At 54.9% G+C, this 14070-nt stretch overlaps 1 protein-coding gene across 3 annotated transcripts in view; it reads right to left on the reverse strand.

The window, feature by feature from the left end:
- Positions 1–14070, reverse strand: part of SEPTIN9 (septin 9) — a 181468-nt gene that overhangs the window by 74287 nt on the left and 93111 nt on the right. For all 3 annotated transcript variants that reach the window (XM_055408484.2, XM_055408486.2, XM_055408485.2), the window contains one exon: positions 7711–8352. In XM_055408484.2, the coding sequence (XP_055264459.1) occupies positions 7711–8352 (642 nt within the window). The remainder of the gene's footprint in view (positions 1–7710; positions 8353–14070) is intronic.

Below are 14070 nucleotides of genomic sequence, written 5' to 3' on the forward strand. Positions count from 1 at the left end.
GAGCAGCTCGTGAACCACAAGCTTGGGGAGAAAGGGGCAGCGTGCAAGGCCAAACCGCGCCGGTTCCTTAAATAAGGCTGCATTTGGTTTTCGTTTATGAGCTTGTTTAACAAAACCTCCTGGCGGGCTGGGCCCGCACTGGCGGTCCTCACATGTTAGCACTTTTGTTCTAATGACGCTGTGCAGGAGGAATTAGGCCCATTGCAACAAGGAAAAGGACTCAGGGAGCACAGGTCATCAGACCAGGGCAGGACAGGCGGCCCGAGGGCCATTTCTCCCATGGACAAGTGGACAAGGCCTCCTGGGTGGCTTCCTCCTCAAACATTCTGTGTTTTAGAAGGAGGAAGATGGAATAGGTGATGTCCGAGGCCACGTCTGCTTCCCAGCTCCTTGCTGGGGCCAGCGCAGGTTTCTCTGAACTGCACTAGACAGACCAGGGGTTCTCAAATCAGGTTCCCTAGAACCCTGGGATTCCAGAGGGGGTGTGCCCAGTGGCAGCCTGGGAACAGGGAGGGGAGGTCCCCCTGCTCAGAGAACTGGATGCTTAGTCCTGGGCACGAGCTGCCTCTGCTCATTAACTACAACCAATAGTCTGGGAGCCCCTGGAATCCCAAGGGGGCTTCTGTGACACCCACAGAAAGGCCCAGTGCAGGGAAAGCCAAATTGGATAAAACATGGAAAGGAAGTCATGCCTAGACCAGAGAAGGGTCCCCTCCCCCACCCCTATCAGCTCTCGGACCCGCAGCCCTGGGTCCACACTTGACCATGTTGGGCCCCTGGGAACCACGTGGCACCACCCTTCAGGCCGCCTGTCAGAACCTGGGGTCGGGGCTGGGCCGCCCACACTGCGGGGCGCCGGGCAGGGGTCCCAGCTGCCCCCACCCCCGGGGCGCTGAATGCGTCCTCTGTCCATAGAGCGTGGCTGTCTGGAGTGAGCGCGTCCCCCGGACAGCAGCCCCATTGTGCAGACACTGGCTCCCAGCAGCTGTTGGGCCTGAGAGGCTGCGGCTACAGACTCAGCCCCTCTCCTGGCAGCTGCTCGGCTTCTCAGGACGGGCACCCGGGAGGCCTCGCCCAGCTCCATCCCGGGGCCCATTCTGGGCTGGGTGGTCAGGGCCACAGCCTGCAAGCTGCAGGGAGGCAGAGCGCGGGCCCGCCTGCAGCCAGCGCCTGCCTGCCTGCCCAGCCCGCGCCCGCAGCTGTGCCCGGTTCTATTTAAGGCATTCCGCAGCTGCTCGGCTGCATTCCCTGGATGCACCCTTGCTCCTACCCCTCACCACCGGGCTGGGCTTGGCAGACAGCTGGGAAGGCCAGCAAGGGAGGCGGGTTGCTTTCTCCTGGGCCCTGTGCTTGTAGCCCCCATGGTTCCCCGCTTCGGGGAAACAGGTTCTTCCCTGCTGTGCCCCAGTCCCCAACACAGGCACCCAGGTACACCTGGAAGGCGGCAGTCTCACCTGGTCTGCCAAAAAGCCATACCCACCACCAGAGGCATGGCGGGGCGGGGGGCGGTTCTGCTGTTCACCTTCCTCAAGGTTCTACGCATGACAAGGATAGTCCAGAGGTTTTAAGTCACAGGGAGACCCTACCAAGACTCTTGCTGCGTCTGCCCCACCCCAAGGTCATGCCCACATCACAAGGGACCCCCGGCACCACACCTGGCTTGGCCGTTGGGGGCTGGGCAGGTGCAGCTGCAGCCAGAGTGCTCAGACCATGACCAGCCCCACTCCCCGCTACCTCGGGCCAGCAGGGCCCACTCCTCTCTCATTTGACAGATCAAGAAATTGAGGCTGGGAAGTAGGGGGATAGGGGTAACACGAAGCAGTGGCTCAGAACCAGTAGGCCCATGGACTGGAGCCAGGACACGCCCAAGTACTCAGCAGGGCGCCAGTCTGGGGACACTTCACTCGTCACTCTGTCTGGTCACCCCGGCCTCTCCCACAGGCCCCAGTGAGCATCCAGAGACGGCAAAGAATCAGACCCACGAGTGAGCGGCCAGTGCCCGCCTTATAAGGCAGCCTCGGGGAAACTTGGCTGGTGGAGCCCGGGGGTGGCTCCAGGGGAGGCAGAGCCAGGAGCCCGCCAGGCAGACGTGGGTCTGGGTGTTGGGCCCCAGCCCCACCCAGAGCCACCCAGGCAGGGGCAGGGGGGCAGAGCAGGGACCTGGGAGAGGAGGCAAGGCCACTCCCACCCAGAGTACAAGAGAGGAGCAAGAATGGAGATACCAAGTCCACGGACAGGGATCATCAACCTCAGAAACCAAGAAATCAGCACGCCAGAGTGAGTGGATCAGACCTGTGGGTTCTCGGTTGACTCAAAAAGTATCTGCTTGGTCCTTGGGGAGGTCCCATGGGGTCCCTAAAAGGGAGACATGAAAGGACCAGAGCAGGAAGAGCTGGGAAGCAGAGAGGCGTGAGCTACACAAGACGATGAATCACTTGGCAAATGAACAGTGAAGACTCAGAGTCGACACAGATTTTATTAGTGCTGTACTTTAAGGAGGCCAATCTAGGAGCACCTCAGCTGAGGTCCCAGGAGACCCTGTCCTGCAACCATGTCACAGTCTGGAAGGCTTCCTGGAGGTAGAGGCAGAAGGCTGAGTCTGATCAGAGGGCACAGAGCTCCCGATCTCCCTGATCCTTTGCCCCTGCAGCACCAGCTGCTCTCCCACCCCAGGGGTGGGGGGCGGGTAGTGAGCACACAGAGAGCAGTCAGAGCAGGGCCTGCAGGGTGGGGGGTTTCTGGGAGCTGCCAACCCAATTCCCGGGTGGAAGGGGATGGGAGTGCCAGGTCTGCAGGACAGATGGACAGGAAGTGAAGCCAAGGTGCCTCGAGAGGCTGAACAGACCAAAACCAGAAGAGGGGAAGGAAAGGAAAAACCGATGAAGCCCAGGAACAGGGACTAGGAGTAGGGGGTTTCAGACCCAGGGTTCCCCAGAAGCCCCAGAATAAATTCCGGGAACACCTCTCCGTCGGGCCCTGACCTTCATCCGCACTTGCCCAGGACCTCAGGACTGGACGTCCAGGCTGGGCAGGTGAAGGTCGGATCCCCCAGCCCCCAGAAGGCTTTGCTTCCCCCTCCCAGTCCACGTCTCACCCCGTGTCACCTCCAGGCTCACCCCACAGTGACTGCTGAAGCGCTGTTTTAAAAGGAAAGCGTTCTCCCAAACAGACTCATCCAAGCCCTCATCTCCTCCAAACCCAAGCATCCTTCCTCCACAGCATCTGTCCAACCCCCGCCTGCTTCAAATGCATCTAAGAGTTCTCAGCCCACGAGCACTGCCCTCAGGGAGCTGCCTCCCCACCCAGCCTGTAAGACACGGAGGAGCGGGATCAGCACACATGTGAATTCACACACAGGTACACACTCAGCTGGCACACACACCAACCCACCAGGGCAGAGGACAGCCGCCCCGGCCCATGGACCTCTCCACGCAGCGCCTGACACCCATCTGCACAGCGGAGCTCTGGGTCTGGGGCTCCGGCACCTGGCTCAGACACTGAAATTCTTCCCCTGGAAAAGCCACACAGCCCTGGCCCCGACACTAGGCTCCCCAGCACCTCTGGACTGGGGCCTCAGCCGGGAAGGCTCCTCCCCACCCTTCTTTTCCTGGTTAAATCCCAGCAGTGTCTGCCGCTGGAGGAAGACCTTCCTGGACATGCCTGAGGCCCCACCCTGCCCACCCGGATGACCCAGGCCAGTACCACCCTGAGCGGACACCCCCTGCCCCACAGTGGGACCACCTCCATGGGTATCCAGGGCCAACTCTCATCAACAGCTGGATGGTTGACGACCATCTCCACAGTCACATCCTGTTTGACTCAGCTGAGTGTGAACACCTCACCCCCAGGAGCGAGCTGCATCCGGCAGCAAAGGCCCTGGACCAACAGAAGAGCAGGAGGAAACGGCCTCCCGGGCACTCCCCAAACACAGGCCATGTGTCCTGACACGGTGCCTGGGGGGTGGGGTGGCTCTGCAGGGTCACGTCTGCGGACGTCTATGTGCAGACTCACACAGCAGGGCTGGAAGGGACCTCTGGTCCCTGCTGTCAGACTGTGGCCCAGCGTCAAGGGAAATTCACAGTCAGCCCCACCCGACCCGCTCAGTCAAATGCACGCCTTGAGAAGAAAGAAGCTGCTCCACCAACACCCCTACCCTCACCCTATCACAAGCCCCCGAGTCCACTGACCATGGGAAAATTCTCATTTAAAAAGTAAAGTTAGGGACCTCCCCGGTGGTCCAGTGGTTAATACTCCCTGCTCCCAATGCAGGGGCCTGGGTTCGATCCCTGGTCAAGGAACTAGAACTCACAGGCGGCAACTAACACCTGGGCAGACAAATAAATATACTGTGTTGTTTTGTTTTGCTTTTTAAAGAAAGAACTTCGAGCAGAAACTAGAGATATTTGTACACCCAAGTTCACAGCAGCTTTACTCATAACAGCCAAATAGTAGGACACAAGCTGTCCATCAACAATGGACAGATAATCATTTTACCAATGACATTTTTCACAGAACTAGAACAAAAAATTTCACAACTCGTATGGAAACACAAAAGACTACGAATAGCCAAAGCAGTCCTGAGAAAGCAGAAGAGCTGGAGAAATCAATCTTCCTAACTTCAGATTATACTACAAAGCTACTGTCATCAAGACAGTATGGTACTGGCACAAAAACAGAAATATGGACCAATGGAACAAGATAGAAAGCCCAGAAATACACCCCTGCACCTATGGGTACCTTATTTTTGACAAAGGAGGCAAGAATATACAATGGGGCAAAGACAGCCTCTTCAATAAACGGTGTTGGGAAACTGGACAGCTACATGTAAAAGAATGAAATGAGAACACTTCCTAACACCAAACACACAGATAAACTCAAAATGGATTAAAGACCTAAATGTAAGACCAGAAACTATAAAACTCTTAGAGGAAAATATAGGCAGAGCATGTGATGACATAAATCAAAGCAAGATCCTCTATGACCCACCTCCTAGAGCAATGGAAATAAAAACACAAGTAAACAAATGGGACCTGATTAAACTTAAAAGATTTTGCACAGCAAAGGAAACTAAGCAAGGTGAAAAGACAACCCTCAGAAAGCGAGAAAATAATAGCAAATGAAACAACTGACAAAGGATTAATTTCCAAAATATACAAGCAGCTTATACAGCTCAATGCCAGAAAAACAAACAACTCAATCAAAAAGTGGGGAAAAGACCTAAACAGACACTTCTCCAAAGAAGACATAGAGATGGCTAACAAGCACATGAAAAGATGCTCAACCTCGCTCATTATTAGAGAAATGCAAATCAAAACCACGATGAGATATCACCTCACACTGGTCAGAAAGGCCATCATCAAAAAGTCTACAGACAATAAATGCTGGGGAGGGTGTGGAGAAAAGGGAGCACTCTTGCACTGTTGGTGGGAATGTAAACTGATACAGCCAATATGGAAGACAGTATGGAGATTCTTTAAAAAACTAGGAATAAAACCACCATATGACCCGGCAACCCCACTCCTAGGCATATACCCTGAGGAAACCAAACTTGAAAAAGACATATGTATCCCATTGTTCACTGCAACAGTATTTAAAAATAACCAGAACATGGAAGCAACCTAGATGTCCATAGACACATGAATGGATAAAGAAGTTTGGTACATATACACAATGGAATATTACTTAGCAATAAGAAGGAACGCATTTGAGTCAGTTCTGATGAGGTGGATGAACCTAGAACCTACTATACAGAGTGAGGTGAGTCAGACAGAGAAAGATACATATCGGATGGCGTCACCGACTCGATGGACGTGAGTCTGAGTGAACTCCGCGAGTTGGCGATGGACAGGGAGGCCTGGCGTGCTGTGATTCACGGGGTCGCGGAGAGTCGGACACGACTGAGCAACTGAACTGAACTGAACTGAACGCACATATACAGAATCTAGAAAGATGGTCCTGAAGAATTTGTTTACAGGGCAGCAATGGAGAAACAGACATGGAGAATGGACACGGGGAGAGGGGAGAGGCTGAGACGTGTGGACAGAGTAATAGGGAAACCTGCGTCACCATACGTAAGGTAGACAGCCAATGGGAACTCGCTGTCTGTCTCGGGAAACTCAAACAGGGGCTCTGTATCAACCTAGAGGGGTGGGACGGGGAGGGAGCTGGGAGGAGGGGTTCAAGAGGGAGGGGATATATATATACCTATGGCTGATTCATGCTGAGGTTTGACAGAAAACAACAAAATTCTGTAAAGCAATTATCCTTCAATTAAAAATTTTTAAAAGGGAAAATAAGAAATAGGCTTTCAGAGGAATTTTCAAAACACTAAATACGGACTGAGTACCTACAACAACAACAAAAAAACAATGGATGGATAAGCAGTGTGGTCTATGCATACAACGGAATATTATTCAGCCTTAAAAAGGGAAGGAAATTCTGATACCTGCTGCAATATGGATGAACTCTGAAGATGTGCAAAGTGAAATAAACCAGACACAAAAGGACAAATATTTAGGATTCCACCTACATGAAGGACCCAGAGTAGTTAAACTCATAGAGACAGAAAGGAGGAAGGTGGGTGCCAAATGTTGGGGACTGGAGGAAGTTAGTGTGTAATGGGGCCAGAGATTCAGTTGGGAAGATGAAAAAGTTGTGGGGATGGATGGTGGTGACGGTTGCAACACAATGTATTTAATATGCATGAACTGTACACTTAAAAACGGCTACAATGGTCATATATGTGTTTTACCACCGTTAAAAATAATTTTTAAAAGGTTAATCAGAAACTCAGAATGCTTTGCCTGTCCAACCCAAGGGACACTTACTGAACATTTTCTGAGCTCCGAGTCCCAGGATTACAACTGGACCCAGCTTTCATCAGGCTCACAGCTCAGCCGGCACCTTAACACAGCCTGTGGGGCCAAGACCCTCATTGTGGGGCCAAGACCCTCATTGTGGGGCAGGAGGCACCAATGGTGTTTCATGGGACAGCATCATGTCCCCTGTGAGCTCCTCGTGAGCACAAGTCTGGGTCTGGACCCTCCAAGGACGGTAGCCTCGCCCCCCAGCCAGCAGAAGAGCCCTAAACAGAGACATGGGCAGGAATCACAGGGTTCCCTGGCCTGGGATCCCTCCTGGCAGCCCTGAAGATCCTAGTGTGCAGATGAGGCGCTGTCATGTTCCCTTCGTGTCTGGGCACAACCCTCCCTCCTTTGGGAGGAAGACCCTCCAGGGCAGGAACCGCCCTCTCCCACCTCCCGCAGCCTCTGCCCTGGGGGCACCTGCAGGGCACTTGTCACCCTTCTAGAACCCGAGCCTGCCTCTCCAAGGCCCAGGGACCACCAACCATCAGGACCATGAGAGCCTGGCCTGGGGTCTCACAGCCATCCCACCCCAACACGAGCCTGTCCCGGTTCCTGCCCCCACATCCTGGGGTCGCAGCCATGGTTACACCACGACCCTGTTGACCAATTAAAGGGGGACCCTCACAACCCAGAGATTCTTTGCAGAGTCTAACTGAAATCCAACTTGCTGCATCGTGGTCCACGTGGGACAGAAAGAGCCCCCCAGTCCCTGCCCCTGAGATTTCAGAAGTATAAGCCACCCCTCAACTCAATATTCAGCTTCTTTCTCCAAGATTCTAGGGCAAAGACAGCTCCCCACTCCCCAAGTCATCACAGCACAGGTGACTGGCACCTTGCTACTCACCCTCCTGGCTCTTGGGTGGGATCTCGGCCACGGGGGGCTGGGGCTTGGGCTCCAGCCTGCTCTGCAGCTGAGACATCGGGGCGAGTTCTGAATTCTCCAGGGTCTGGGGTGGGATGGGGGAGGCGGGCCCCTCAGCTGGCTTGGGCACCTGGATCTCGACCCTCTTGGGGGCTGCGTCAGCGGTGGGGGCAGCGGGCACCTCGGGCATCTTAGAGGCGGGAGTCTCCATCCTCCGGTGGGCTGACTCCTGGGGCTTGACTATGGTGATCTCCGTCCTCCGGGGGGCGGGCTCCGGCGTCTTGTGGCCCAGCGCCTCGGCCCGCTTGAGCCCGAACCGGGACGGCCCAGCGGTGCCGGCGTTCTCTACCTGCTTGGACGAGATGTCGATGGAGATCTCAGTGCGCCGGGACACGGGCTCAGCTTTGGGCCCGGAGAGCTCGACCCTCCGCAGGGCGGCCTTGGGGGATCGCTGGCTCAGGGAGTCTACATGGCGGGCTGCAGGCTCTGAGTTCTTCACACCCAGGTCCTGGAATTTCTGTGTGGAGCTGGCCACAGAGGACCGGAGCAGGGGCGTCTGGACCCTCCGGGGTGGGGTGGAGTTGGGCGTCTCAACCTCCTCGACCTCAAAAGATCTTTTCAAGGCTGGAAGATAAAGCGAGGAGAAGGTGATGAGCAGACGGCTGGGGAACACCTGGAAACATCCTGCTAGTGGTGGACGTCAGAAGGCAGCTGGCGGGGAGGCTGCAGCGAGGGCTCCGTTTCACAGGACAAGATGGGACAAAGGTGCAAGAGGGAAGACTCTCGTGCCCTTTCACCTCTCAGGAAGGAAAGGTGACAGTCCTATTCTAGGGGCTGAGGCACGAGCAGCCACATGTTCTGGGATAGACAGAAAAGACTGAAGCGGGAGGACTCCTCTGTCCTGACATGGCAGTGGCCCCGCCAGCTACATTTTCTATAAGGATGCTCCAGCTCAAGAGCAGATTTTGATTTCTTTCCTGTAATGGTCACCATTACCCTTCATCACCTCCACCCAACACAGACAGCATCAGCAGACACCACCAACAGCAACAGATGGAAAGTGCAAGTGTTGCTTGCCTAGTCATGTCTGACTCTTTGTGACCCCATGGACCACGGCCCACCAGATTTCTTTGTCCGTGGAATTCTCCAGGCAAGGATACCGGAGTGGTTTGCCATTTCCATCTCCAGAGGGTCTTCCCAACCGTGGGACCAAACACGGGTCTCCTGCATTGCACACAAATTCTTTACCGTCTGAGCCACTAAGGAAGCCCATCAGATGGGAGATGCCCCTAATAACAACAGCCAGTAAGAATCTCAATGGGAATGACACCATCATATCAACGTCAGCAGGAACAGCCAACGCTGGGACTTTTAACAACAGGCAAGGCACTGGGCTTACCACGCACAACCACATTTGCTCCCAACCCTAACCCCATGGTGTAAATAACGCTACAACCCCCTGATACAGATGGGAAAACTGAGGCCTGGGCACTTAAGTAACATGCCCGGCAGCGTGGAGTGAGCGGCAGAGCTGGAAGACGCATCTGCCTCCAAGGCCCAGGGTTCTAACCACACGGCTGCCCACCTGGTGAAGTAATAGAGATCCCGGCAAAGTCCACACCACTGTGAATTTCTCAGTCCTCGGCCCGGCGGCATCTGCCTCCATCCTGTACTACTTGTGCCAGCCAGACCCAGGCCCATGTGGGACGCTGATCACCCAACTCCTACCCCACACACAGCCCGGCGCTTCTGCCTGGCCCCCCCACCATCTTCACCAGGGTCCGTCCGCTCCCTCCAAGGTGCTAGGGACGGTGCCCGAGAAGCTGCCAGCCCCACAGTCCCCTCAGCCTCGCTGCAAACGAGAACCAACTGCTCCTGGTTATAAGCACTGGAGCAGGAAGGGGCCCACGTGGCAGGAACACTCACCAGCTCCTTCCAGCCTGGGCCCTCAGCGACCCACAGGGTCTCTCCCACCGCCTCCCCACCTCGCAGCCCCAGTAGCCCCGGATTACAGGGACCACCCCCCCATTTCCTCCCTTAATTCTCAGGGCAGTTCTGAGCAGCCCCTCCTGCCAGTCTCCCTTCCTCCAAGTTCCCAAAGAGCCCTCATCTCTTCTCTATAGACAGAACCTCCTTCAGAAGTCCAGGCATGATGGGTGGCTGAGTGGCTGGGTGGCCAGGGGAGTGTGTGCTCTGAAGCGCTGGATGTAAGAGGAAGCCAAGGGGACCCCAGACTCTGACACCTGACTACCGGTACTACCAGTTCCCCAAACGCGGCACCCCTCGGGGGACCCTCTCTAAGCCCTGGGCACACCTCCTTCTCGATGGACAGAGGGCACAAAATCCGGGCTTGCAAAGCTCAACCCTCCCTGAGGCCCTGTAGGGACGACCAGAGAGGGAACTGCGCAGATTCGGGGAGAAATCTAGATCTTTTTTTTTTTTAATATGTAATCTCTTGATTTTTAAATGCTGGCACAAATGAAGCAAAACAACCTTCCTAAAAACACTGTGCAGCTAGCTGAGCAAAATCACATCCGTGGGCTGCAATCAGTCAGTGGGGCCCACCGTGACTTGACTTCACTTCCGGATTGATCAGTTTCATGGCCAAGGGCGGCAGGCAAAGTCCATGCAGGGACCCCAACCTGGCACAGCTCCGCCTCTCACCAGGGGCGGTCCAGCAAGATACCGCCGGGTGCAAACCGTGTATCCAAAGCAGCCTGAAGTGCTGGAGAGAGAGGTCAAGTAGCTGCTAAACTGGCCAGAAACTCCAGGGCCAAGTGCCCAGAACTGTGATCTCTAGTGGTTCCCAGGGCCTCCCGAGACATCTGGTCTACCCCCGCCCCGAGCACACTGTCCAAATTCTCCTTGATAGTGGCTCCTGTCTGTCTGTGAGCTCCCTGGAGGAGGGATCCATGCCCCACCCACTTCGGCACATGCACGTCCAGGACTCCTTGGGGCTGAGTTGGGAAGAACGGGAACTAGGCATTTGCCAGATGGAGCAAAAGCAAAACCAATACCCAGTTGTGGATGTGACCAGTGATAGAAGCAAGGTCCGGTGCTGTAAAGAGCAATATTGCATAGGAACCTGGAATGTTAGGTCCATGAATCAAGGCAAATTGGAAGTGGTCAAACAGGAGATGGCAAGAGTGAACGTCGACATTCTAGGAATCAGTGAATTAAAATGGACTGGAATGGGTGAATTTAACTCGGATGACCATTATATCTACTACTGTGGGCAGGAATCCCTTAGAAGAAATGGAGTAGCCATCATGGTCAACAAAAGAGTCCGAAATGCAGTAAGACTCTTGAGAGTCCCTCATACTGCAAGGAGATCCAACCAGTCCATTCTAAAGGAGATCAATCCTGGATGTTCATTGGAGGGACTGATGCTAAAGCTGAAACTGCAATACTCTGGCCACCTCATGCGACGAGTTGACTCACTGGAAAAGACTCTGATGCTGGGAAAGGTTGGGGGCGGAAGGAGAAGGGGACGACCAAGAATGAGATGGCTGGATGGCATCACCGACTCTGTGGACATGAGTTTGAGTGTACTCCGGGAGTTGGTGATGGACAGGGAGGCCTGGAGTGCTGTGATTCATGGGGTCGCGGAGAGTCGGACACGACTGAGCGACTGAACTGAACTGAACTGAACTGCCCACAGGAATGAGACGACCTGTGAGTCCCGGTGAGGCCTGTGCCCCTGTTTAAAAGAGCCCCCTCCCTGCAGAGCCCATCTGAAAGCCCCTCCAACTGCAACTCAGAAAAATTAAGATCCTGCACCAAAGCAAAAACCTCTCTGACCCAACCATCCACAGTCCCGCTTTGGCAATGAGTTGGAACCAGACTGGCACGGGCACAGGTCGCTGCTCCCCAGAACACAAAATCTCCACCGAAAGCACACGCCTAGCCCCACCACCATCCTCTCCTTTCTCGGATGCTCTTCCTGGTTTTGCTGTTTCTTCCTCGCTCATGCCACTCCCTGACCCCACGCTATCTGCATGCTTAGCTTTCGGCTATATTATCCATCCAGACATTCACTACCCGGCACCACCAGCCACCCTGGTTAGTCTAGTTCTCTCTGAGAAGACAGGAGCTGTTTCCACCATCAGGACAGTCACTGCTCAGCAAACCTCCAGGGCTGATGTGGTGTCCTTGCTGGCTTATACCATGCCCACAAACGAACACTCCTCCTCCCCCTCTTCCGAGGATCCCAAGTCACCCCAAAGCCAGGCTCACTCTTGCCTCCTCCCAGGGCCTGCCCAGGCCCCATGCAGTTCACAGCACTCTCTCCCATGTCATTCTGGTCACCCCAGTCCGCTAGGACCGGGAAGAGGGCCGGAGTCCTCTCCTCGGTTACACAAGCCAGCTCTCCGTCCCTTCCTGGGCCTAGAGTGCGTTCACGTCACAACTCAGAGGCCAGACTGGATCACAGGTTTGTAACTGTGGGCCCAGGGAAGGCAGGCACCAGGACTTCAAGGCCCATCTCACCCTGAGAAGCTGCACTCTGAACAGTGTCCCCACAAAGATTATGTCCCAGTCCCAACCCCTAGAACCGAGAATGTGACCTCCTTTGAAAAAAGAAAGTCTTTGCAGGTGTCACTAAGGTAAAGACTCAAGATGAGACTGTCCTGGATTTAGGATGGGCTGTAAGTTGCATAATTCCCAGACGGTTCAGTGGTAAAGAATTCACCTGCAATGCAGGAGCTTCAGGAGATGCAAGTTCAATCCCTGGGTCAGGAAGATTCCCCTGGAGGGGGAAATGGCAACCCACTCCAGCATTTTTGCCTAGGAAATTCCATGGACAGACGAGCCTGGTGGGCTACAGTCCATGGGGTCACAGAGAGTCAGACACGACTGAGCGACTTAGCATGCACACACGCTAAGTCCTATAAGTGTCTTTATCAGAGAAAGAAGAGGGAGGGCTGAGACACACAGAGGAGAAGGTAACACGATCACAGAGGCAGAGGCTGAAGGGGCGCAGTCAAAAGCCAGCAGTGCCTGAGCCACCAGAAGCTGGAAGAGGCCAGGAAGGATTCTTCCCGAAAGCTAGCCCTAGTGACACCTTGATTTCGAACTTCCGGTCTCCAGAACCATGAGAGTCAATTTCTGTGTAAGCCATGAGGTTTGCTGTCATTTGTTACAGCAGTCACAGGAAGCTAACACAGGGACCATTAGATGGACGAAACCTCTGGACTACAAGGTTGTCTGGGGCCCTTCCTGAGGGTGCTGTCACCCCCACTCTGCGCCCAGCCCCAACCACACCCAACGACGTCCAACAGACAGACCGATGGAAGCATGGCTGAGCTCCAGAAAACTGCTGCATCAGGGACCCAGGAGAGGAAAAGCAGCCTCCTTTTTCATTTTCCAGAATCACACGAAACCCCGGCCAGTAGGAGAAGTCATCACGGAATAACATCACTCTAGATTTACTCCAAAATATTCGGTGATGAAACCAAAGATCTTTTTTTTTTAAGGCAGACTCTGCAAGGGACACCCCGGGAGCAGCTGTCTCTACACAGAGGATGTCATGACATGATGAGCACCCAGCTGGGAAAAATTAGGAGGCGGCCTGTCACGAAGCTGGTAGGACAGGGTCCTCTAGCATCCCGTCCCCCACGGGCATCCTAGAAACATGCTCCAGTCCTGTCCTGTGCGTGTCCACACGCACAGCCACCTCTCCCCTCCCAGGGTCAAACTCTCCCTGCCAACACCCTCCATCTTCTCCTTGGAGAATGGGTATAACCCAGCATGGCAGAGGGTAATTTTTTCACTTTACTCTTCTCCCTGCTCCCAGCAGAGAGGCAGACAGCCCAGGGTGTCCACGTGTGGCCGTGGAAGCCAACAAGAGTGTTCAGGAGCTGGTCATTTTGCAGAATGGATGCCCCTAGGTGGCCACATCTGATGACCAGCTGTCTGAGGGACTGATAGGCAAAAAGTGGCCTTTCAATGGACCAGGCCAGTGGGGAGGGGCATGAGGCTGCTTCCTCTCTTGCCCGCAGGATGTTAATGCCCCCAGTAGGCAGGCTAGAGGTACCCAGCTGGACAGGATGAACGCACTGTTGCAGGGCACCTGACAAACATGGGGCCAGGCTGTACCGGGAGGGTCCCCACACTGCCACTGGGAGGGAAAAGGACTGCCATCGCCCACAGAGCACAGGGGCCCACCCCTGCTCACACCATTCCCAAGTGAGTACGCCCCCTTCCTTCCTCTCGTGAACGTGAGACCCCCGCCCTCAAACCCAGGCTTGGACCTCCCTTGCTTTCAAAAGCCGTCCTCGGCGCCCAGCTGCCCACCACCATGTTCACGAGAGCCTGAAGACCTCTGGCCCACTGCTGGGAATT

This window comes from Moschus berezovskii, chromosome 20, assembly GCF_049115385.1.
Source record: "Moschus berezovskii isolate FMDL1 chromosome 20, NW_MosBer_1.0, whole genome shotgun sequence".
Lineage (NCBI taxonomy): Eukaryota > Metazoa > Chordata > Mammalia > Artiodactyla > Moschidae > Moschus > Moschus berezovskii.